The sequence below is a fragment of the Maylandia zebra genome, linkage group LG9 (assembly GCF_041146795.1).
Source record: "Maylandia zebra isolate NMK-2024a linkage group LG9, Mzebra_GT3a, whole genome shotgun sequence".
In the NCBI taxonomy this organism is placed as follows: domain Eukaryota; kingdom Metazoa; phylum Chordata; class Actinopteri; order Cichliformes; family Cichlidae; genus Maylandia; species Maylandia zebra.
The window spans coordinates 24,125,277-24,152,641 of NC_135175.1; the positions used below are offsets into that span (position 1 = coordinate 24,125,277).

The following is a 27,365-nucleotide window of genomic DNA, read 5'->3' on the forward strand; positions in this document are numbered from 1 at the left end:
CACTGTGTAAAATCGCGTTTTATTGTACAAATTCCCCAGGTGAGTCTCCACCCACAACCTGCCTCCCCGGTAAACTTTGCAGTCTTGTCAATTTTATCAATAATCATACAAAATGAGGAGTTTATAAAGCCCTTCATTACAAGCTCGGTCATCAACTGGAATTAATAACAATATAATATTGTCCTGTCGAGTCCATACAGGAGCAAAGAGAAGAGCTATCATACACATCACTGCCATACAAACAACAGTTTTTGCAGAGTCACCATAAAACACGAGAGTCTGAGTTTCATCCCATCCCTGTTTAAACGTTAAATAGACCCAGTGACACACTATACAAACGTCTTTCATGTAAGCATGTCTCTGCAGCGATTACAGTGGGATTATAGTAACCGGGGCAGTGAGGGACACAAAGAATTATGGCATTGTAATCACAAAGTCTCTTCTGGAGGATGATGGACAGCGAGGGGAAGTCTTCAAATGAAGCTTTAAATCAATGTCCGTGAGATTATAAATTCTAGGAACATATTTGTTCTTTTTTAAAAAAGACAGAGTTTATCACAATCTTAATCATGTCTACTGCAACTGCTGACGTGAATAAAGATAAGCCGTGTGGAATTTGGACCATCAACCTCACCCTGAGAATGTCTCCCCGTTAGGAAAATATATTATTTCTTATCAACAATTAATCATTATGTTGCATAATTTATTGTTACAGCACAAATTTGGAGGCAAATGAGTGCGACGGCCGGCTTTTCTCAGTGGGTTTTTCGTCCGCGAGGCTTCGTCACAGCTTATTTCACAGGAGTAAGAATCCCACGTGGAGTGTATCTGAAACATTTCTCTGAAATCGGAAACCACAGTCATATTCAGAAATTCACACATCTAAGACTTGAGTAGTACCGTAGGTTAACACAAAATTATGAAATGCAACAAAATCTTGTGTGGACACTGGAAACAGAAAAAAAGGAAGAGAGAAAATGTAGAGCAAGTAGTGGTTTGTGTGACTGGCAGTTTCCGGTCAACTTTTTCTGGACTTGTCATTAAACAAGCTTCCTCTGGGCGTAGGGATACACAGAAGAGTCCAGTCTGGCTATAGGTTTTCTCCAGGTTGATACTGTGGCTCTGTGGCGGTGAAATAGTCCTCCAGAAAGGACTGCAGGTACTCGAAGGTTGGCCTCTCGTCGGGCTCCTTCTTCCAGCACAGCTTCATCATCTCATGAAGGGACTCGGGACAACCCTGCGGGCAGGGCATGCGGTAGCCTCTCTCCACCTGCTCCAACACCTCCCGGTTCACCATACCTGAGGTGGAGATGGAGTGGAGACAGAGAGGGCTGTAAGAGCTTTTGTTCAAGCCTTTTTTTTCCAAATGGAAAAAGAAGAGATAAGAGGGCTCAGGAGGCTGCATGTTCCACAGAAAATCCAGAGTGCATCATTAAAATCACAGCCACCATCAACAGAAAGGATTGAAAGCCTAGCAAATCCCCTCCCTGCTGAATATCAATCTACAGCAGCAAGTTGTGATTAAAAAAAAATGTCATTCAATATAATGGTGCTGATGATATCCATGCTGCATGTAAAATAAATAAATAAATAAAGTAGTAATAGGCAAATCATATATCTGTACTGCAGGTGGACCCCAATAATATAAGAAATTCAGCTTGAAATTCTTCACTTGCATTTTAATATTAATTGATTTATTTATGTTAATAATTAAAACTAAGCACCTTCTGTTACCACTTTGTGATATTACTCTTTACGCTGACCTAAATTTACTGCTCTTGTATTGACGCATTGGATCCCAGTGGCAGGAGGCCTTAACACTTTGCACATGACTGGGTAGCATTAGTAATTTATAGCCAACAGTCCATGTGGTTTATGTTTTTAAATAAACATTTTAAGGAAACATATCACTCACTCTTTTACATTTTGATTTCAAGACAAGATTTGGGATTGCTTAGGCTCCATGGGAGTTTGTCCTATAGACTTGTGAATTGATTTGCCTATCATAAAAGTGTATTTAAAACAGAATAGATAAAGAATATTGTGACAGACCTGCCAATCATGTAATCATTTAGCACCTTTAAACTGAGAAAAATCAGTCACAAATTTCCATCCCTAATTTTTCAATCCCAATATTACTGAAGCTGCACATTTGCTCAAATTAAAAGGCTTCATATAATTCATTTGAAATGAAATACAATCTTTTTGTTTGATTTATTACTAAAGACACCAACCTGTTAGTTAAGCTTAGCTTATAGATTTTGTCCAAAAGTAATAAAACAACAACTGTATATAAAAGATGAATGTGGCCTGACCAGGTTGAAAACGTGAAGCCACCTTGGAAGGATCCTAATTTTATATATTTTTTCTAACACCGAGCCGGGTCTGAGTCTTTCTCAATGACAACAAACATGTTACTGATTGTTTTATGGTCTAAACTGTTTATTAATCCATGTCATGTACAGATTGCTTGAGAGTTGTCCGCCCTTTTAAACGTGATACAACAGTCGGGCAGTGGATGACTTGGGCCTTATTTACTTGATCCTACATGCTCACCAAGGGTGTAACACATCCACAATGGCAGACAAATGAACATCAAATGGTTAGTAAATGTGTGTTTGCAAAAACCTCAACAGAATATATTGTTAAATTTGAGAATTGTTCCTGTGAGGTAAGAATATGGCTACCTTGAGCTGCTACCATACCTGCAATTTCAAACATATAAATGCAAATGTATAAAATCCAGTGGTGTTTGTTCACAGAGCCCAGTGAGCTGTTTCCCCAGGTTTACCATAAATATGTGTCTATTTCTCAAAATGTCAACTTACTTCTATAATCAATTATCAGATTCTCTTCAGCCACACACCTCTAATATTAGTTTCAAGGCTACATCACATATAAACCTGATCTGTGTGAAGGTAGCACAGAAGGCTACGGGCACTGCTCCCTGGGGCAGAATCGGTCTGGCAGATGGTTATAAACAAGAGTTGTGTTCAATCTCCTGATCGTCCCCCACCAGATGGTCTCATCTAATCTCAAATGTGCCACAGAGTCTGTGTATGTGTGTGTGTAAGGCTATCTGTGTGTGCATGCGTGTACATGTCAATACTCCCCCTACAGAGCCATAAACAACCAGTGCAGACAATGTCAGACAGCTTCACTTCATCCTCTGATATTAACAAGCACACCAGCTCAACGTCTGCTGACAGACTGCAGGCTGATCGCTCTGGTCATTAATCACTGCGCTCTGTTGGTGCACTACACCTTTTCTTCACACCAGGTATGTGTATATCTGTGTGCTAGTGTTGACCCTGTCACTTACCTGGATAGGGCACTCTGCCTTTGGTGACAAGCTCAGTGAGCAGGATGCCAAAGGACCAGACGTCTGACTTGATGGTGAAACGGCCGTACAGCGCAGCTTCTGGGGCCGTCCATTTAATAGGGAATTTGGCTCCTGCGTGTGATGGAGGAGACAGGAGAGAGGGTTAGGTGAAGTGCTGCCACTAGAGGGCATATGGGCTAATTTCTGTCTTCATTTCCAGGAAGTCACAGGAAGGTCAGTTAACCATAGTTATATAATTTGGAGCACATTATATTTTCCTACTCAGTCATACAGATTTTTTAAATAGACCTCAGAGAAAACAGGTTTAAGGGGTAACAACGGATATAAACAATACAATAAAGAACGCTGCATTTGAATAATTAAAAAAAGATATCTAAAGTATTAAAAGTATTTATTAATATATATTTCAAAAAGCAGTTTCATTTGAACTACTCTCTACCTGAGAAACAGTCCTTATGGAAATAGTGTCATGTGCACCACAAACAAAAGTTCATTGATCTCTGCCACAGTCACGAACTCATATATAGACTGTAAATAAAAGATGGACACAGACATGGTGGCATCATCTAGTGTAGCAAAGTCTCAATGTGATGTTTCCCTGTCACCATCACAGTGTTTTAAAACACATGGATGTGACAGAGAAACAAAAACAAACACTGCCCTCTTATGTGTTATTAAGAACAGTATGCTCTATTGTTTATTTCACTGTAAACAGGACTATAATTTAACAAATGAATGTAATGTTGTATTCAAGTGTCTTAAAAGTAGCTGTTAACAGAATAAACCCATCTGAAAAGTGTTTACTGAGGTCATAGAGAACCCAGCGCAGTTTCTCCAGGCACGGGAGTTACATCTTTTATATACAGTCTATGAGATTAAGTGAATTTTTTACAGCCACCAAGTTTTCAGATCTTTGACCAAGCAGATGCTCACAGGTATCTTTTTAGTCTTCTGTCCCAGGTATTTAGTTTTTCTGCTCCTAAGCAGGCCATCAACTGTGCCCCACTTCCCTCAGCTAATATGCTGCTAATGCAACATTTTTAGCATATTTGAGGACTGTGTGTTTATAAGATTATTTTTTCATCCATCTCATGATATATCGATTAGCTTCAGCTCTACTTTAGTGATAAATTACTAAATCTCAAACTAAAAATGTGAGCATATTTAGTATTTAACTCCTTTCTTTCTTTATAGCATCACTGGCAACTGTCTCTTGTTTCTACGCCACTGGTCTTCAGACTGTAATTAAATTTGTAGAGCAGTACTGTTCCCTAAGTTTCACAGATGCTTCTAAAACAAGCTTCAGAAGGAAACTGCAGTCTTCAGCCTTCACTGGAAGCATCTAAAGCTTGCTCCACTTTCTCATGAGGGTAAGGCACTGCTTGCGAAGCAGAAATAGCAGAGATAAATTCTTCCAACATGTGAAGGGCAAAGCTAATAAGAGATCAAAAGAAGCATCTGGTTTTTCTTATGTTAGCCTAATTCATCATGAGGTGAGACAACCGGGAGTCGTCATAGCTGTAAGGCTCTCTTTGTTTCTGCCCTGACACCTCATTCACCTGTGACTCACACAGCCTGTGTTTAAGTGTGCGTGTACCCACCTTGCCTCGCCGTGTACTCGTTGTCCTCTATCAGCCTGGCCAAACCGAAGTCAGCAATCTTACACACCAGGTTCTCGCCCACGAGGATGTTGGCGGCACGCAGGTCCCTGTGAATGTAGTTCATCCTCTCGATGAAAGCCATGCCATCAGCGATCTTTAAAATAAACACACAAAAAAAGAAACCCAAAATGGTTAGACAGCATCTCACGTTCGCCACTTCAGCTAATAATTTTCAGCTTCTCGTACTTTCCATCACCTCTTCATGTCTGATTGATTTTCAAAGAGTAAGAATAAAAGCAAAGTGTGCCAAATCTGGGAGAGGAGGACTTGTTTACCTGAGGCTGTGATTCTTCTTCTTCTTCTTTCTTCTTTTTTTTTTAAATGTCAGAAGCTTAAAATAGAGCTCTATACTTGGCAGTGCACTGAGGTGAATTCTGCACTAGTGGAGAAAAAAAAGATACAGGTGCTGGTCTCACCTTTGCAGCCATGTCCACCAGCATGACAAGATTCAAATGTCTGCCATCTCCTTCTTTGAGGAAGTCCAGCAGGCTTCCTATTAAAAGCAAGTGTGAGAAGTCATAATGGATGTGAGGGAGCTGCATAACGACATACTGCTACAGAGTGTGGAATAATAGCTTAAAGTGAATAATGCATTAAGTTGGACAGTAATTAATTTTGCGATTCACAGTGTTAGCTGATCCATGTTTCTTGTTTGGAGTTAAAGTATGGAAAGGTCAGTGTCAGTGTCTTTGTGAAATCACTGCACCCGAGTGCATCAAAGACTGCAGACACGTAGGCATGCATCTGTCACCGAGTAACCTCAGAAAAATTTTTTCTATGAAAACCTGCTGCAGCTTTCAATTACCCATTCCACTTTCCCGCATCAGGGACCCACCAGGGACCCTGAGGGACCTTCAATTTTTAAAGCATATTAATTAAAAAGCCTATAAAATTTACATTTTTCCTTCAAGGAAATCACCATGTGTAAATTAAAGAGGAAAAAAAGCAAGGGCATGTGATCCACCTGAAAAATCTAGAGGCTCACACCTGATGTTGTTTTTCCTTCTCTCTAAAAATAGACCTCAGGAGTGTCGTGTAACAGGAAAACAGCTGAGTACTGTTATTCTCCAGGGATTGGCGGTACCTTTGGACATGTACTCTGTGACAATATAGATGGGTTCCTCAGACACCACTGCATACAGAGGCACCAGTTTGTCATGCCTGAGCTTCTTCATAATCTGAGCCTCTTGGAGGAAGGCCTCAGGTGACATGGTCCCCGGCTTCAGCGTCTTTATGGCTACCTTAGTTGTACCATTCCACGTGCCTGCAGAGATGGAGATGCGGGAGAGAGAAAAGCCCACAGGCAACAGGGGTAATCAGTGTTGTTAATGGGCTGGGAGCGAGACAATATCATTAATTAGGTCTTGTAATTGCTCAGACATGTGCTGTCATGCATGCGATTCTCGCAAAATATCCCTGGGATGAGCGGATACGGGCTCACGGCAAACAAATCCAGCTCGCTCTCTCCTCCTGAGAGATACGATCTCTAGAGATAAAGATGATATAACAAAAAGAGGAAGCAACTGAAGGAAGTGGATAAGTCCCCAGCTCTGACAGAGACAATAAACATAGATGGACAATGACATTTTCTATATAAACTGGGGCTTATTCTGTATTTCCCAATGTACATAAATATAGATAATTACTAAACAACATGTGGCTGCTTTGGCCTTACCCATCCAAACCTCTCCAAAGCAGCCCTGGCCCAGTTTGAGCTCCAGCTGCAGTGACTCCCGGGGAATCTCCCAGGCATCTTTAGCAAGGCCCTGGGTCTGAGGCTTGACTGTGGGGCAAACTGTGGTCAGCTTGTGGCAGAGCCCGTCAGCATGCTCTGTGACAGAGACACCGAGAGAAATCAAAATGACACATTACACCCAGCAGTGCCACACACCAATACACACAAGTCTTTTAACCAGCAGGATTCAGTGTCGTAAAGTTTCATCCATCATTCGTTCCATTTGATGTGGATGACTTTAGATGCACTCATCCCAGCTGCGATGAAATATAAATGAGATGAAGTGGCTTTTTAACACACCAGAGCGCTCTCGAGAGCCAAGCTGAAATGGAGTGGGATCACAGAGACTTAACCTCAGCTCTCTTCGGGCTAAGGAGGAGGTGTGAGTTTCAAAATTATAACAGCACCATCAATTGTTATTAAAATTAAAGGCCATTCATCTCCTGTGGTAACCCTAAAGGAAGCACGGCAAACTGCGTGGCACAGAGCAGCAGCTGTGAGTAAGAGTAATTTTCAGGATAATTCCTCGAGGTATGAAGAACGACTGTGATGAATAATGAATGAGATGACACAGAAAAAGCAAGTGAGCAGGGAGTGCTGCCTGTGTACATACCTGTATAATGTTTCACAAGCTTCTGTAATGTGTCAAATTGTGCTCTGGTAGTGATGTAGTACCCCCCATTATCAAGCTTGCGGATCTTGTAGTGTTTCACATTATCTCCTTTGGATTCGTCCCAGTCCCGTATGGAAAGAGAATAAGCACCTGGAGGACATACAGGAAGTGGTTTTCATTTTTTTAAGCACAACTGTGAGTGATTTGGCTTTGTTGTGGTTAAAAAACATGGCTTCCAAACTAGGATAAAGCTCTGGTTCCCTCAGACTTTTATTTTCCTTTTTTACAGCTGTGAATTTATGTTTTTCTTACAAAGTTGTTATTCTTAGCACAAAAAAGTATCCTCCACTGCTTTGGAGACTTATGTTTCTTCCATCAGTTTCTGATGCTAAATACATCAATACCACAACAGCCTGAACACTGAAGTCAAACACAGGGCAATTATTTTTTACAGAGAGTTCTTACCATTGCTGGCTGCTTCATTCTTTTAAAGCAGCTGCATGCTGTTATTAGTCTTCCTCATGGCTTTATGCAGATCCAATTGTGTAACTGTTGTAGGTTTTGTTCTCTTTACTATTTTAACAGTACCAGGATCTATGCATCCGTACGCGCTACAGGGTGCTGCAGAAAATGATTGCTGCCCCCACACCCTTCTCACACACAGGCTAAGAGAAAGCTCACTCATCTAGACGAGGAACAGCAAATATGAAGCATACTTTAATCTTATTGCAAATTAGAGTTGGTGAGAAGAATTTTTTTTAAAGATTTAGCTGTGACACAAGCAGTGTTAAACTTGTGCATCCATTAATGTGACAGCATGAATTCAAATGTACTATAGTCAAAGTCATCAGTAAGTGACCTCCGTTGCAATTCCTGAGCATGCCATGAACTGAAAACTGCTATAACACCTGCATCACTGTCCACAGTGAAGCCAGTTTTACATTGCCCCTGACCAAAATCAGCACCTTCGTGCATGACTGAAATGTACACCTGTGCACAGGGACAAACCAAATGCCTTTGGAAGAAAAATCTTACAGTCAGACGAGACAAAGAATTAGCTATTTGACAACAATAACTAGAGGTATCTTTGGAGGGGTAAAGGTAAGGCTTTCAGATCTAAGAACACTGACAGCTGTGTTCTTAGACTATCTCAAAACCCCAACTTCACTCCAAACAATAATTTATGGACTATATTTAAAAGATGGGTCCGTGCCAGCAAATCAACCAATTTAAATAAAGAGTGGTCAAATATCCAACCAGGTTTATACAAGGATACTAAAGGCATCTGGCTGAGGTACTACTAAGGGGCTTTTGGAGTCAGTAGAGGCCATGGTAGCAACCTAAATGCTAATGTTGAAGCTTTAAAATGCTAAAATCAACAGGTAACATTGATAGAGATACGTCCATCTTTTTTTAAAGACTCACTAATACTAACACTAACAACTATAACAGTCTCATTGTATCATGTCATTATAGTTGACCTACTCACCTTCCACCCAGAATCTGAAAGTGGAGTGATTTAACGTGGTGAATGTATTTCATATAAACACTTTTTTTTAGCATTGCAAAATTATTACTTATGTCGTTGTTTATATTTGCCACGAAGTCATGAAAGTGCTTCAGTTGCTATGGACTAGCATGATCCATGCAGCAACAGGATTTTCAGCCTGGACCACTTTAGTCAAAAGAACATTTCTATTTCCATTTGCAGTAGTTTATATTTGGCGATAAGTATCTGTCTTGGGTCTTCCCTGCTTTTCCCCACTTACATGTGGAAAGCTGAAGGTGGGGGAAAAAAGCAGCAAGAAGCAAAACCCCAGCACGACAGAGATCAGTGACAATAGAAATAACAATGAACCTGAAATGATACATCTGCAGTGACCATGCTAGATTGTAATCCATGCACGCCCGGAAACGACTCCTCCCACTTTGCTGAATATAATCACCTTTAGTAGTTTCACTTTCTCGCACCAAGAAAGTTCCTCGATGATTCCCTGGATTCAGCAGCAACCTCTCAGCATCTTTGCGTCCCATTTTACCAAAGTACCACCTGCAAAGAAAGAGCACTTGAATAAAATGCTCAGACGTGACTAAGGACTTGAATGGTTAAAAACACAAAAAACAAAAAAGCAGGAACGCATTTAATGCATTCCCTTCTTTTGAATGTCACAATCACATCATAAAGCTTTTTAAAGGCTGTTAATGTTGGATAGCGTGCTTTGTGCAATATGAGGTCATAGCTTCTTGGTGCAGCTCTCATAGCTGGAGTAATGAGGTTATAAGAAGCAGCAACAAGGTCTTACTCTTCAGCCTGGATGGAGTCAGCAGGAGCCACATAATTACTTGGGATGTAGCCTTTCTTTCCTGTGTTGATGGAGCGAGCCTCCCACCAGTCTCCTTCTCTGCAGTGTGACAGCGACACAGGAGATGAGATAAATGACTTGTTCAGTTAACACTCAACCAAAGACTGATCATCAAATAATAGTGTCACTGATACCTGGAACGGAAAAAAACTGTAAATGATTGCTTATAATTTTTGGGTAAGCCCTGTGGAAATACTTCGAAATTCTTTTCAATCTTGTTTGCACTTGTAAACCTCATTATTTGATTCAAAATCAGTCTTTAAAATGTGTTTAACACTAAATGCTAACATCTAAATGGGACTGAATGAGACTAATCTATTTTACATTACAATAATATAACCCGGGGCAACATTTCTGCCAGAGCAGACGTGCACAGTTCCCAGTAGAAAGCTGGCATTAGGAGACAAGTGGCAATCTAAGTCATTCATTGAGGCCGACACACGGCGAACAGGTGCAGCTGTGCATTGCTGCGACAAAGAAAGGCATCTGGTAATCGCAGCAGTACTCACGAGGAAGCATTTTCATACAGGCGCTTCATAAACTGAGAGAGAAACTGGAGCGATTCTTACGTATTGTTGATGATCTGGAAACGATCTCCTTTTTTAAAGGTGAGGTCATCTGACGTTCTGGCTTCGTAGTCGTACAAGGCCACAAAGAATGTAACGCCACCTAACAACATAAAAAGAGACAAAGAACTGAAAAGAATAACATCACAGCGATGCGACAATGTTTGTGTCTTAACAGCATGGAAATATGACTGAGAATAGATGCTGTCAAGACATGGTGAAATTTACACACATGGTAAACAACTGCCACCGTATAAAACTGGTTTTATTTGATAGTGTTGCTTTCCATGTAATAATAAAGTTTATTAGTATATCACTTTTGAGAACACAGGTGCTCTATCTTTCCATGCAATATTTTGCCTACCGTGTAGCCATATGCCCAGACATGATATTCATATACCTACCACTGACAACAATGCTGTCAACAGTAATTCTATTATCACCTGCAGAAAGCAAATACCATGGCAGTGCCACCTTTATCCCCCTCTGAGAGCAGATAATCCATCATGGAGGAGGATTACAACCTAAATCCCACCTAAACAGGAGGGCTCTCAGGATCGCTGTAAGCTGTGTGATCAGAGCCGATAGTTGTTATCGCCAACAACTTCAAATAACAACGACCGGCATTAGCTGTCACACCGTAAAGCCAGATCAGCATGCTGACCAGGCTAAGCCTAATATTAATAATGTTTGCATGTTTTATCCCATTTATGTTTTACTGTAATACAAATTATGTTTACTTTGCATTTCTGCTCCTGACCGTCTCAGCATATGTGATGGGAATTTTCTATTTCATAAAGCTCTTTCAGTTTATGTCACTGTAACATTCAAATCAATATTCAGGACATCAAACTTGGGCCAGTGATGTGACAGTTAAAAGTGGACTGCATTAGTACAAAACAAAGAGGACGTAATGTTGATGAAATAAAACTAAAGCCTGATTTAAGGCAGATTTATGAGCCCATGTTGGTGTCTGTTTGCTTAACTCTTCAGTTACACAGTCAAGGATTATGAGACGCATACCAAAAAGCCAACAGTGAAAGATTTGTTCTCCATTTACGAGAATATACATATACATATATCTATATACATGTCAAAAGCTGATTGATTGAAGGTGGACTGAACTGAAAACATCAGGATTTCTATCTTCTCTTCTGCAGGGAATAAGCAGAAGGACCAACATCAACATAGGCAAGAGCCACTACAGACAGTATAAAACATGGAAACTGGTTCTGAATTGGAAAAATTGAGTCAATGCAGGAATTACTTAAAACTGCACTCTATCTGAAGATCACTAGATGGTGACAGGCCATAAAAAGACTTCCAGTCCTATTGAGGTTTGCAGACACGTGACTGCTAACCACATGACATTAACTTGTCCACCATTTTGGACACATAGCAATCATAGTGACAATGTAGGATCAAGTGAATAAGTGCAACACAAACTGCAAACGTGGATCATTTTGCTTCAAAGTAAAGCTTGCACCTTTTGAAATACGCTAGCTTTAGTGTTGAGGCACAACTTTTATTTTTAAGGTTAATTTTCTTCATTTTTGGTTTGTGGTGCACTTTTTTGAGTTTTTCTAACACTCGGCTAGTAGTTAGCGAGCATTTGCAGAGAAATGCGATCACCAAAATGTGCTTCTATACCAATAAATATTTCCCTAGCAACCGGGTCTAATACAGTGGACACATTTTGATGTGCGCATGACATCAAATGAATGTCTGCAGTTGGTGTTAGACAGAAGCAACATGTAGACATCTGTCTGCAAAGCTCTCCATAGGATGTACATGTTGAGCTTTAAATAATAAAGAAATAAGTAAACAGTGGTTTCATTTTGCATGAACACCATTATCAGTGCAGTATTGACATCACGCAGTAAAACTCTACTCACTGGGGACGGAACCAGAGAATGAGTTGGACACAGGACCGGAGAAAGAAGATGACGTTCCTCCAAAGGGAGTAATGGCAGATGAAGAGCCACCAAACGGCGTGAGGGTGTGGTTGAAATTTACTGCCCCCGAGCCAGAGGAAGATGAGGGAATTTGACTCTGCTGCAGCTGGGTGGGTTCTGGTCCGTAGTGACCGACGTGAGGCGTGGTGGCGGTATTGGTGTCAGATGCCTGGGAGTTCTCTGGCTGATACTTCATCGTCTGGCCTTTGTCCTCTTTGCTCTTTATGCACCCCATCTTCTCACCCTTGAGAAAGAACACACAACAAGAAGATATTATTTCAGTGTAAACAGAGGAAGAGGATGAGACAGTATAGATGGAGGGGCTGAGGGGCATATAGGATTACTGACTACAACATAAGGTCTGCAGGAACTGGAACAAGCATTATGAAATAAAAATGTATTGACCTGATATGATTATGTGAATCATTTTATTGTTGTTAAAACCTCTAAGACTATAAGCCATGTGGTAACTGGGACATATGGATAAATGTAAAATCCGATTTGAATCACTCAAACAAGGCCATGTAGATAAAACTGTGCAGTTCTGTCATTTTCACTATTACCATCTATTACTTGACGCTCCTGTTCCATCAAGAGACTCTGTAAACAAATAACAGATTTTATGCTATTTAAATCTACTCCACATTATATAGGGAAATGCATATTTCTTTGGAGTATCTACATTTATGCCTTGCTGCAATTCAGACAAGTCTGTATGGGGCCCTCCATCCATGGATGGTTACCAAATGGGTTCAACATGCCAAAGATCCAGAGGGCCAAAGTGTCACAGTCCATTTCTATGAAGTGACAGTTCATGCCTTTTATTAAAAATCAATCAAATTACAGCAAAGAGTAGCAGAAGTATCATAAGACACAAAATGACCACATAAGCCCTCAGGCATCCTAATTGGGTGCCCGAACCAGGGCCGGCCCGTGGCATAGGGCTTTGGAGCGTGATGTCACGGGGGTGGGCGTGGAAAGGATTTTGGCCCGATCCGCCATTTTGGGGGTCTAAGTGAAAAAGGAGCGAAAGCATAGCCATGGTTCGTATTTGCTGTGTGGTCCGCTGCAATGTTCGATCACACGACCGGCAAGAGAATAAGCTTGAAAATGGTTTATCTTTTCATTCTTTCCCAACCTGGAAGCAACATGAGGCAGCTCGTGTATCGATGTTAGCAAACGAAGGCGTCCAGCCTGGATAGCAGCTGTGATAGGCCGTATAGGCAAATGCTAAGGGCGCCGTCCATCAGGGGGCACCACGCCAGTGCCACAAATGTTGAAAAAAAAAGAAAAGTTGGTACTATTATTTCTAAATACAAAAAATAATCCCACGTTAATTAAAATGCAAAGTAAAGCTTATTTAATAGAAATATTATTTGTTACAACATTACACTACACTGCTGATGTAGGGGGGCGCCACCTAAAATCTTGCCTAGGGCGCCAGATTGGTTAGGGCCGTTTCTGGCCCGAACCACCTGATATTTTTCGTTTCGATGTGGAGTAAAGTCTCTACTCTGAGTCCCCAATCAACCCTTGGTGGAAACTCATTTCTGCCCCGTGTATCTGCAATCTCACTTTTTGATTAATTGAGGTTAAGAATGTAGACTGACATATCATAGCTTTGGGTTAATCAAACCCCTCACTTCTGAACCAAGATATTTGTGGCAACAACTTGTCCCTGACTTGCAGTGGGCACTTAAATCTTTTCTGGCCAAGAAACATGGCCTTAGACTTGGAGGTGCTGATTTCCATTCCTGCGGGCTCACACTTGGCTATGAACTACTCCAGAGCAAGTTGGAGGTCACCACCTGATGAAGCCAACAGAACCACATCATGCGCAAAAAGCTGAGATGTGACCTTGAGGCCAGATAGGGAAAGTGGAAATCTTCTGCTACTTGGCTATGTCACAGATTATGTTCATAAAAGCTACGTACAGATAAAGGCAGCCTTGTTGGAGGCCCAATAGCCACTATAAAGAAAATTAAAGAAACCATAAAGAGACATCGTCGGATAATCACAAAACAGACGTAATAATTAAAAGAATAAAATGATTGCAAAGAGAAAAAGCAACCAACAAATACTTACAGCGACACAGAAAACAGCATAAACTGACCAGAAACAAAATGCAACAAAACCACTAAGAAACACTCAAAGCCACACAATCATATTACAAAGTGATACAAAATGACAGCAAAAGGAAATTACTACAAATTTGATTATAAATGAGCGACACAATAATCGGTGTCGGACAAAACTGTGAGTCATTTTTGTGTCCGAGCCTGAGATTCCTGGATTTTGTGTCTTTGTCCGGGCATCTTAGTCCTCTGCTTTTTACACGTCTCTGCCAAGTGGTCTACCATTTCACAATCTATCAATGCCTCAGCCTGACCACGCTGGAAGATTTAAAGCATTGATGTGTCTCTATCGGCGTGGTTGTCATTCCTCTTCCTAACATAATTTGGATGGAGTCACACTGAGGCATTCTTTTGTGGAGTGAAGGCCTGGAAAATGTGGAGACAATCAGATACGCTCGTAAAGAAGTCTGAGCGCTGGGAGATCAGAACGGTTTCATTTGCCAAGAACAACGGCTGAACGCAGAGTAGGAGCTGGTTTACTGACACTCCAAGACAGTAAAACAAAAGAGGTAAAAGATTTTTATAAAGAGCTGATATGTTCAGCGTGGAAGTAGACTAAACACAGCGCTACTGAGCAATACGGCGGCACAGTTGGTTACAGCAGCGCACTGAATTACAGGGCAGTGATCGTACAATCATCAGTGAAAGAGGATCTACTGGTGCAGTAATACATCTCTCTTTGATTTTGTAACAGTGGCCTTGATGTTGGGAGGTGGGAGGGATTTGTCCTCATCGTAGAGGGAGGTTCATAATCAAGAGTTCATCGAGTTCTTCAGCTAAACTGCCAAAGAAATCAACAAAACGGGGACAAACCGCAGAAACCTTCCAAAGATTCAGAACACTTTGCTTAAATAAAACTGTGCAAATTGCAGGTTGCAAGTCATGCTGGGTACTGGTCGTCTTCCACAAAACATTTTTTATGGGTGGTCAGTTAGTGGAGTTGTGTCAGAAAGACGGATTTCTTAAAAACAGCTTCAAATGAATATGTCGGTAAATCTGATCTCAGATTTTAGATCTGCAGCTGACATGCTGAGAATGTTGGCATGGAAAAAAAAAAACACTTTTCTGAACCAAACTTTCCTTTAACCTCGAGACAAAACCAGTGTCACGGAAAGCAGAGGGCTTTGCTCAGTGGTCGACTCGGGTGGCCTTGTATTTCACATTTAGACAGATGGGTGCCTGGCCCGCCTGGTCAGCAGTGAAGCTATCACACTGTAAAACACTGGCCGGCATCCCGGGAATATTTGCACTTTAGAAATGTTTTTCCTTCCAAAAATAAGGCCTCAGTCATTTCATAAAAGTGACGTCAGTCTCCCAAAATCATCATAAATACTGAAGTTAAGAGATTTAAAAATAAAGTATGTGTCTTTTATTTTTATACTATACCAGAATGCTGTTAAATAATTACACATCACACAGTTTTTTTGGTCAGTGTAGTAATGTAGTGAGATAATGGATTAATAACTTATTTGTTAAGATGATTTCTTTTCTGCTTTGGAAAAATCAATCTTGTAGAAGGAAAGAGGAACCAAGAATCGGCCATAAACGCGATGCCTTCAGTTCACATGTGATCTTTGTTTAACATTTTCACCATCCCTCTGATAAAGCTACAAAAAATGCTCCTAAAAGTGATTTTAAAAAAATCAGTGTGTTCAAAGTTTAGTCTTTTTAATCAATGCTACAAGACTTATTTTTAGCAATGAAGGGTTTCAGTGCTGGTCTGACAGCTGTTGAATTTGTCTTTCAGTTGCTGGGTGGATGCTTTGATCTCTCTGACTACATCTGATCAGATATCTGATCAGATGTAGTCAGATATCTGATCAGATGTAGTCAGAGAGATCAAAGCATCTGCCCAGCAACTGAAAGACAAATTCAACAGCTGTCAGATGTCTCACAGATGCTGTTTACGCCACAGTTCATGCGTGAAAGTGGTCACAGCTTTTGTATTTGGGCTTTGATGATAAACTGGATATTTTAAACTACATTGTTGCACACACGTATGATATATGATATTCTCATATGATAATATCATATAATTGTTCTTTTTGTAGGATTTTACACAATATTGGGAAAAAAAACCTACACCTTCCTGAACCTGGATTTTGAGTGAAATTAATTTGTCAAAAATGAGACAAAACTCACAATAAACAAAGTCAAAAATTAGTTTTTTTAAATATAGCATATTCATTTCATTTTCTTTTTTATTAATATAGCACAAATACTGACTCAAATCCGGCATTGTGGCAGCCAAGTTTGGTATGCACTTTCTTGTTTTTTGTTAAGGGTTAGGAAACATTAGCATGCTTTAACAATAAACTAAGATACCAAACATAGAAAATATTTCTTGCAAAATACCAACATGGACTATTTGGTTAGCAATTAGATTAAATCACAGTGGTTGATAAGCATGGCTTCACAGTGCTTTAGTCTTCATAAAAAGAAAGATACTGAGTTCATTAGGTAATTGTTAAAGTTAGCATGCTGTTTGCTTTTCGATACAATGATCAATAAGCTGATCAAAAATGAAAAGTGTTAACAATAATCCTAAATTTGATTTATGCTGTTAAAAGTTTAACAACAAAGCTATCAGCCTGTTGACAGTACATTTAAGGTTCTGTACTTTAAGCTAGCAAGTTAAATTCACTGAAATTCCCATCGGATACTGAAAGGAGTTTATCTGTCAGCACACACTCACTTCCTCATCCTATTTGTATTAATACAGAAGCAATAACTATGATATATGGTGTTTAACTGAAGGCTGGGCTATAACTGCAGTGGAGCATACTAAACAGATAGATTCCTATCTCAGTGTCACAATATCCTTCCAAAACCCCAATGATAAAAACTCAGATACGATTCCTGTTACTGGTTGTGTGAAGAAAGAAATGTTATGAAATGTAGGGTACAGGGAGAGTTTTGCTGAATGCTTGTGCTGAATGAGGAGGGGGCCAAACGGGCTCATAGCCAGCTTTACCAGCTTAAATGACTAGGATTATGAGGATGGTGGATTTAACTTAAGAGGATAATAACAGAAAACAAAAAAAGAGGAGTGACCACCGGTGGCAGTAGCTGAAACACAGAAGACTTCTGACTCTACAGTCACTTTGGCCTATTAAATATTTGTTGTGTTCATGGGCTTCTCACATGAGCAGAATTATGAGGGCTATCAGCTGAAGAGGAGGCTCTTAAGGGCTCTTTGCTGTGACGATACAAAGAGGACTGGCTTTGCCTGAAGCCTCTAAATCAGCTCAGTTAGCTCTCTGTCAGTCTGCCAGTCATCACATACTGACACCACAGGCTTTGTCTACACTGAAAATCGAGAGCTTTAGGAGAAAATATGGCACAAAAATAAAAGATGCAACAGCAACAATGTTAAGGCCAGTGAGCATGCATAGCTGTCATGAACCCCCCCCCCCCCCAAACCTCCACAATCACAAGAAAAATCACACTCTAACATCAAAATGCCTCACTCTCTTTTGCACTCAGCGCAACACAAGATCTGTAGCAGAATCATGAAGCCAGAAGGAAAATCTGACTTGCTGCTAATTATAGTAACTTACTCTAATTGCGGACAACATCCCACTGCCCCCAGGATGCTAACATGACCTACAACAGCATGCAAACACGAGAAGACTCCCAGTAGCACCAGTCGGAGCCATAAAGGAACAATGAGAGAGGAAGGTGAAGGGTTTAAAAATGGGGAAGCTTACATGTCACCACATGCACATATAAACCAAGGCCTCTTTTACTATCTGATTGGAAAGGTTTGGTGCTATTGTCTAAGAACTGCTATGTTCTGACAGACAGACAGAAGATCAGTAAGTAAGAAAGCTTGACATATCACTAGATGCGGGCGGATAGACCCAAATATCGACAGTATCGATACCAATGCTGGTACTGGATTGATACTAGTACGATAGGACTGATACTTTGTTTTTATCCTCTGAGTTCAATATCTAGCTGACTGAATTGTGCTAAATAAGTGAGAAATAAAAAAAATGCACCTCGAAAACACGTCAGAACCTTTTTGCGTTGACTTTCACATCTATTTTATTTACAGCATGTACACATTTAAACAACAGAAGCTGACCCAAAGTGCTTCAGAGACAGCCACGTTAACCTGGCTTTATTAGTAAAAAGTATCAGTGTCGCTATTGGTGTTGATATGGAATAAAAGCTTTTTCATTTGGTACAAAAATGCTCTGCTCAGATTAAAGATTGTCATTTTCCAGCCCAACAAACTGAGAAATTATCTATATATCACTTGTATATCACCAGCAGAAGCCTTTTCTGTAGCATGAACGACAGAGAGGTGAAAAATACCTGCAACACAGAAACATAAATATGTTTTCCATCACTGCTGAGCTTCCTTCTGTTTCCACAGAGTCTCAAAAGACCCAAAGACTAGACACTATCTCTGTTTAATATTCCTCTTCCAGCGAGGTCAGATTGCCAAGTGAGCTACTGTGGCACAGACAGCTGACAGGGGATTCAGTGAGTTGCTCAAGGACACATCAACAAAGCTGATACTTGCCGAAACCTGCCTGCCTGCATGTGAGAGCTTCTTGGCGCTCCCTTAGACTGTCAAGTATTACAGGAAATACATAATAAACCAAAAAAACGACTATTTTTGGACATCTGAGGCAGCTCCAGATGTTCCCCCGAGGGACTGCATCCCTCCATAAACATCTGAGATTCAGACAGCAACTCAGACCCTTAACCTTTTGTATTTAGCGTTTTCAAGCTTTCACTCTTTTCTCGAAGAACTCTTTTGCCTGCTTTGTTTCATTTGTGTATTTACGTAAGCTAACGTGATCTGAGTTTCAGTTAAAACCCATCTCCTGTTTTTTCCATGATCTCTTGTAAGACTGATAATTCAAACCTGAACACTTCTTATCAGCGACCTTCTTTTGGCTTCCTTCCCTGACTCTGACCACAAAGTGATAATTCCACAGAGGCTTCACAAAACGCTGATAAGACAGAGAGGAGAGCATTTTTCCGTCACTCTCTTGGATTATACTGAAGAGTTTCACAGGGATCACAGTTCAGAGTGTTTAAGAAGGCTGCAGAGACAATGTTTAGATGAGTAAGCTGAATGTGGAGGAGTCCCATGATCAGAAACCAGAACAAAATCTGATTTTTACCTATTACTGCTATAGTAATGCCTGGATTTGCTGTTTTTTTATGCTTTTATATGAATTTTAACTTGTTTCTTTTGGTTTTTGTATTGTTAAATAGACCAAAGAGTCACTTTGAAAAGAACTGATTGCTTGCAAAGAATAACCTGCAGCATTACACAAACTTTTATGAGACATCCCCATCAAAAATCCAATTCAGAACTTATAATTGGACAAATTGTTTCATGTTTTTTTTTAATTTTATTTAATGTGAGAGCTGCAGTTGTTGCTAGTTTTTACCCATGCTAATTCAATTCACTGTTATATGCACATTCCTGAAGCAACCGGTATGATAATAAGGTACAGCTTAACAACTTGCACATATAAAACACATTGAACATAAAACATGCTGTAAATAAAATTCAGTGAAAACGCGGCGCTTCTAGTGAATTTTAAAACATTTTAAACCAAACACATAACCAACCAGGTTAGGTTAGGTTACCATGGTGATTTAGCCACTTTAGTGACACAGAAAACTCCGACTTTAACCCCGACATAGCTCGCTATCACACTAATCTTGCTTTGTAGTACAGACCTCACAACTGTGTTGGTGTTTCATCTTTTGGATTATGTTTAAAGCCATTATCTTACCGTAACATGACTGCGTGTGTTTATTTAACAAAGAGTCCGTCCAAGAAGTGTGTGTTGTAGTTTTTGAGTGATACTAGTAGTTTAGCAGCCAGTACCTCTGAGTATGAATAGATAATGTTTGCTGATAACCTAACACTCAAGATTCCCATCTAAATATGGTCACTTCTGACTCCAAAAAGCAAACAAACAATATGGTGGGAGTCAAAATGCTGAAACTCAAAAGAGGAATCCTCAAACCACTGCATGCATATTTAATATATGGCTACAAAAGGAGTGTCTGCCTGCTACCGTGGCAATAAATAGAAATAAATCTGGATTTACCTCTTTCATTAGATGTTTTTAACTTTTAATTTTCAACTTTTTGAAGTATTTGTATATGCAGATATGATACATGAAAGTGTTGCTAGCCTGATAAGTTACCCAAGATAAAGCTGTGCTAGTGAAGTATAAATTATTACATCTTCCTTTTGCATGCCATGCATTATACATGAATTGAAGCCTGATTCTAAGATATTCTAAGATACAGTAAGACTCTCAGTAGTTTGAACAGGCTCAAATCTTCTGAGATTTAGATTAACTAGATCTTGATAGTTGGCTGGGTGAGAGCTTGGCAGCTTAGCTGAAGGGTAGTATGGTGGTGTTTTCCTCCTCCATCAGTCATCAGAGGTCTTACTGAAATACTGCCCAGCATCTTGCCGGGCAGCTGTTAGCTGCTGTCGCTGCGGATGCAGACTGGGCGGGTCTGTGGAGCTTTAATGGGCTTCAGATCTTCAACAGATGCAGCCTGCGACATTCCTCTGATGCCAAAGAGTTAAATCTGGGTCTGGAGAAACGTCATGTGACGGTGGAGATCTGAAGCCCCGCAGCATCAAGAGAAACATCAATAAATGGTTCATAATGAGATTTACTCTGCACTGGGTGTTGAGTTCTGTTGCAAGCGTGCTCACAGTAAGCTGATCCTGAGGCTTACAACACTTTGACATCGATCTGAGAACAAGTTTAGCTTGAAGAGCCTCCTCGCTCATCAGTGTTCGACTTCAGTCCAACAGAAAAAAGGAAAAAGATCAGTTTTGGTTATTTACATTATTATCATAACTGACTTTATTTAACCTGTCTCAAAACTTCAATGAAGAGCTTGTGGTTGTGCTCATGTCAGTTACTGTGCTGCCAGAGAATAGACATCACACATTTTTCAGAATAAAAGCTCTCATGAGAAATCCTGAATGGCGTGCTATTTTTGGGAATCATCCTTTTGCCAGCACATAACAGGACCGATTGTTTTAAGTGTCAACATCGAAAAACAAAAGGTGACTCCAAAACCCCCAATACAGCCTAGATTAGAGTCTTCTTCACTGAGATAGAAACAAAAGCTGTATTTGACATGTGGACTGTGGCATTAGCAGAGTTTAGGAAACACTGGAGCGCTTTGTTCGCAATATCAGAACTAACTCTCCCTTACAGACTGCTGATAAGAGGGCAACTCTTAGATATTTGTTCATGCGCCTTCTTTTTTCACGCATGGAGAGCACTGCTCTGATTTCACTCCCTCACATGCTGGAGAAAGAAGCGAGTGAAGTCCTGAGTTTGAAAAAGAAAAAAATAATGAAAAGAAACATTCTTAGAGTGGTGAACTGATTTAATATGCTAGAAGATGACCTTATTAACCAATCATGTGATGAAATTCCAAAATTTCACATCTTCTACTATTAGTATCTTCGTTCAGTGAAGACCTTAAAGAAGGAGAAGTTTCATGTCAGCCAAAAGAAGAAATGGCATCACTTCAGGTATCCTGAGCTATAAAGAAAACAATATTTTGCTGTTAAGCCCAACATCAGTCTAAAAACACACAAACTAAATGATCCACTGAGTATATTCTCTACAAACAGATCAGCCTGGAAACTGTCAACTGTCTTTTTAACCCTCTGACATCCAACCCATCATAGGTGTTCCCAGAACGCTGATGCTGTTGCATCACCACTGATGACTCAGACCATCAAACTGTAGGAATTGTGCATTAAAAACATCAAAACAACAGCTGCAAACTTCAACAAATGAATCAATTCAATAAGTACTTCTAGCAGCTTCGGTGGTAACATTAAAAGCTGTAACTTTTTAATGTCTTCACAGGAACCTTCCAGGGGTGAAAGATCACACTCCAAAGCCCGAATAACAACACAACTGCCTTCTCTCCAACCTCGCCAGACCTTATAAGGATTCAGAGCTGCTATGATTCACTTACATAGTTGTGCAAAAGTGCAGAGCTGTTCAGGATATGACACCACACCGAGTCACTTGAAGTCTTAACAGTTTACAGACTTCAAAGAACATGTGTGCAAGTAAAGCCCGTGTCCTAAAAGTGGAGACTGAAAGGTTGGAGTGAGAGAAGAATAAGCAACCCCTCAAAGTGTGACTCAGCTGTTAAATGAGTGACTCTGCATCACAAAAAGAACCCGAACCTCTTCCTCCTCTTCTTCTTCTTTCTCTTTCAACCCATCTTTATCCGAATCCAGCACTGTGGAATCAACTTTTCTCAGTTATTTAATCTAATTAACACGCTGACAAGTGAACACATAGAAAATGGGAGAAAATAAGGATTTAATCCATTTTTTCTCACACGGGTTTTTGGCAATTAATCTCTAATTTACCACTATAATCCCACGATGACAATTTAAGACTCGTGTTTATGATAATTAAACCGTGAAATGATAATTAGACCCCTGCTATTTTATCAAACTGCAGAACACTCAGCTTGTGTTACTTTGATTATTCATCTGCAATCCAGTATACTTATACCGTATTCCTCTGGGACTGAAAGCATGCCGACTGCTCGCTGATGTCCTATAAAATGACACAAAGCGGCTGGTTTGCAGGATAAAGGAACATTCACACACTACATAGAAAATCTACAAGCATGTCTGTGTTATTATTGGACATCTAATTTCCTTTGTTGACAGCCCAGACAGGCGAGCAGCTGCGCTTCGGCCCATCTTTATCTGATCCCGCTGCTCTGACAAAGACCACTTTTCTTTTTTTCCCTTTTCATTTACCTTCTCAAATCCGAGTCCTCGGTGGGTGTTTTCTCTTTCCCCCCTCTGTTCCCCTCGAGTCAGATCAGCAAAAAGCAAAAGAAAAATATCCGAGTTATTTCAAACGGAACCGAGTCGCCTTCATCCCCACTTTACGCATCCAGCAGAGTCAACTGTGGTCAGATTTTTTTCTTTTTCTTTTTTTTGTGAAGTTAAATCAAAGCAGCTTAAGTGTTGCAGTCTTGGAGAGGATGGCGGGGGCGATGGAGGAGACGGTCATTGTTGTCAGAGCGGACGGGTCAGCGAGGATGAGTCCTGCATCGGCATGACAGTGATTTTAAAAAAAAAAGCAAAGAAAAAAAAAAGTGAGACCCTGAAGTATCCCAGCGCTTTGTAGCCTCCACTTCCTACTACTAAACTTCCATCAACCCCCACACAACAACATGGCCGACCCAGCCTGCGGGACTGGAGCCACACAGCTGGAGTTACAGACAGAGATCCGTCTGCTGCAGCTGGTCTGAGATCAGCCAAGACAAGAGATGATGACTGAGGGAGAGAGGAAATAAGAATAGAAAGAAAAGAAAGAAACAAAATCAGGCAACTAAGAACAGACCGGTCCGTGAAGTGAAGGAAGGCTTCCTTTACAAAAGGGACTAAATGTGCAGCGCTTTCAATCACAAATACAGGTCTTGGACGCCCCCTGCTGGTTGATCATCTCTTATTACAGTTCAGGGGGAGAACTGCTGTATCGCACCCGTTGTATCACGCTTAACTTTCACAGGGATGCATTTCACATAATATGGTGTTACGATAAGCTAATTTGTATCACTTGCCTCCCACCATGTTTACGCTTTAACCCTAAAAACATTTATCGTTTAAAGTTCGCTCAACGTTTTACTGAATGTGTTTTTTTTAATTAATTGCATTTTGTTCTTTATATTCTTTTCTTACAATCGTCAATGCAAAACTACAGTGCCAGTATGGCTAATAGAAATATTCTACGTGGTTCTGTGCAGTGTTGCACTCAACCTTGCCACATTTATATGATCTAGGTTTAAAATGTTAATATAACTCAGTTTATACCAAAGACAGAAGTGAGGATGTTGATTAATTCGTGTGTTGTAATTCAAATAATAAAATTAGCTACATTTAATCTGCGGAAACAGGATCTTATTTGTTACATTCCTACTGATTAGAAAAAAGTTTTTAAGGTGAAATGTTTCTGTTTATTTGAATCCTTTTAACAGTACTTAGTGAAACATTTCGGCATACGTTTGTGATTTTCACATGGTTTGTCTGTAAAATGTGAAGCTCTTGTATTGCAGTGGTAATTCTATCCACTTTAATGGACTATTGTTATCAATGTTTCCTCTAAACTGCGCGCGTGCGCAATTGCGCACTGCTGGCACGGTCTCTGCGCACAGAAAATCTGCGTTGCGCACAGAAAAAAAAATCTAACTTGACTTGAAATTAAAATTAAAACTTTAACAATTCTGTTTTGCAGTGTTAGTCAGTAAGTGACTGGCTGCTCCCTTATGGGATTAGAACGGTGCCACCTTATCCCATAGTCCAGCCAATAATGCGATTCACGTTCATCTATACGCAGCTAATCAACGTCGTTGACAGGCTATGACAGCGTCCTTATGTGCTGACACCGGTGTTTTAGCTGGCAAAGCGGCTGATGTGGAGTGAAGCCACGTTGATGACGTGTAGAACCATTGGAGATGTGAGCAGGACAGACGGAACAATTGACAGAAAAAGTGTGGACTTTATACCAGTTTTTAAATTGTGTTGATAGACCACGTAAAACCAGAGTTATGATTAAAAAAATGCAATGTTTGGTTTCCTTCTTGAATACTATCGTTGTTTATATTTACTGCAGGAAGAAACGGTAAAAACGGCGTTTTATAAGGAAAACCTCGAAAGCACTCTCCGCCTGTGAGCAAACCCCTGCCCTCAGCCTTTCCTATTGGTGGAAAAATGTACCATGTCGACCAATCAAAAAATGATATGGCAACATGGTATTTAGTTGATTAGGAAGGGGGGAAGTTTTAGGAGTGACAGCAGTGTTTTGAGCTGTGACAGATTTGCAACGTTTAGCACGAATCTTGTGTAGTTAGTGTGTAGTGTAGTCAATAGTTTTGTTGTGTGTGTCAGAACAATGAGGCAACTGCTGAATGTTACAGGAGTGATACATCTCCTGTTGTCAGGCCTGCAGGTACCAGGCCGTTGTTCTCCTTTATCTCATAGTGGACAGAAATTATTTTTTGGAGTGACACAAATAATTTGTGTGGCATCAAATTTGATGCAGAACAGCTGATTGTTCTGTAAATAGTTTGAAATGTTTATTTAAAAAACGCCTTGGCTGCATTTTTAGGTAAACAGCTGCAAAAAACGTTGTTGTTTGCAAAACTCAGTAACTTTTTTGAAGAAGTAACTATATAATTAATTGCCCAACATTGGTCATTATTTACTGTATTTTGCAGACAGAGAGTTACAGGACTCTCTCCCAGACCCACAGACTCAACCTCATAATACAAGTCAGAGCTTTATAAAAAAAAATAAAAATAAAAAAAATAAAGTTTTGTTTTCAAAATTTTCATTTTTTTTTTACATTTTCATTGTAAGTGGGCTAAAGCAGTTAATTAAAAGTCTAACATAAATGTAAATACTGTAATCTGATTATTTTAATAAACCATGTGACTTGGATGGATGTGATGCTGGCGTGACCACAGTGCACACGTCTGCTGTTGCTCACAGTGGTCCAAGGGACCGCTCAGGGAGTTTGTGTATTCGCTCTGTGACACATGAAAAATTAGAGGGAACATTGATTGTTATTATAATGAACACTCCTGCCTCCTTTTTTACACCATTAAATTAACCACAGGATGTCCTTTCTCTTCAGTTTTGGACTCCTCTATCTTTGCCTCCTACATATGGTACATTCCTATTTTTAACACTTTTATAATGTGGTACAAATCCTATATTAATTAGGTTTGGCAAGAAAAGCAACAGCACCTTGCGATTAACCTAAAGATAAGGTGATTAAATATTAATATACTTAATTAGTAATGATACTTATGAATGTCTTTTTCTGCATAACAGCTTTACTTTTTGAGTTATTTCATGTTGAACCTTCTAATTACTGCTTTTTGGTGGTTAATACAAGGAATACAAACCATCCTGCTTTGGTTAGTCTATAGTCATTCTATCTTAATAACCCAAAATATATCTTTTTGTGTGAGAAAAATTGCAAGTGTTGATAGTATTCAAATCAAACCTAACTCTTTATATGTTCCTATTTTAAGTCTTATTATCACTGATTCATTAGAGGGTTGATGATTCACGCCTCACACAGGTTCCCAGTCCTGAAATTGCTTCCTCGTCACACTTTGTAAATTCATTATATCACTCAGCTACTTCAGTTAAATGTTTTTTTGTTGTTGTTATTGTTTTTACTGGAAGTCAGTTGAGGCAGATAGTTTTTGAACTCATTTAGGCGTAGAGGAAGACATTCAGCAGTAGTAGAACTACCACCATTATTCATTAACTGTTTCCAAGATTATCACACTACTGTGTGTGAAAACAAGCAACTCGATACCTGATTTTCTGCTTAAAAAGTAAAAGTAAACATAGCTGTTCCTGATAAGTGCAACTGGAAATAGATGGTGCATAAATTATACTCGTGTCTGCTCACAAGCATCGCTGTTCTTTGCTATGAAGCGACACAGATGTTTCTCCTGAAGTAGTGAAAGTTATGATTTCTATTTAATTTTTGGTTCAGAAATTATAAAAATAAATCAAAATGTTGTTTCGTGTATGTAAACCACACAGTGATTAGCGCTGCTGTCTCACAGCAAGAAGATCCCGAGTTCAACTCCACCAGCAGGCCGGAGCCTGTCTGTGAGGAGTTTACATGTTCTCCTCGTGTTTACGTGGGTACTCTGGTTTCCTCCCACAGTCCAAAGATATGCAGTTAATGAGGTTAGGTTAGGTTAACTTGTGATTCTGAACTGCTCATAAGTGTGAACGTGTATAACACCTCTTGCCCTATGGAAGCTGGAAAATTTCCATTTCCTTCATGGGAAATTGACTTGATCCTGCATTTAACTACTATTAGCCTGAACTTCCTGACCTCTTGATCCCCAAAACACTGCGGTTGCAGTAAAAATAAACCTGATTAGAAAAATTCTGTTTAAT

The 27,365-nt window shown here is 39.9% G+C and overlaps 1 protein-coding gene across 1 annotated transcript; it reads right to left on the minus strand.

The window, feature by feature from the left end:
* LOC101481238 (tyrosine-protein kinase yes) lies at positions 1 to 23,811 on the minus strand. Its single transcript, XM_004546871.5, has 12 exons — positions 23,187 to 23,811; positions 12,177 to 12,480; positions 10,285 to 10,384; positions 9,656 to 9,754; positions 9,299 to 9,402; positions 7,353 to 7,502; positions 6,680 to 6,835; positions 6,089 to 6,268; positions 5,421 to 5,497; positions 4,945 to 5,098; positions 3,323 to 3,454; positions 1 to 1,299 (listed from the first exon to the last, which is right to left on the minus strand). Exons 2-12 carry the CDS (start codon positions 12,469 to 12,471, stop codon positions 1,091 to 1,093), a joined length of 1,656 nt encoding a protein of 551 aa, XP_004546928.1. The 5' UTR covers positions 12,472 to 12,480; positions 23,187 to 23,811; the 3' UTR covers positions 1 to 1,090.
* Between the last annotated feature and the right edge of the window lie 3,554 nt (positions 23,812 to 27,365).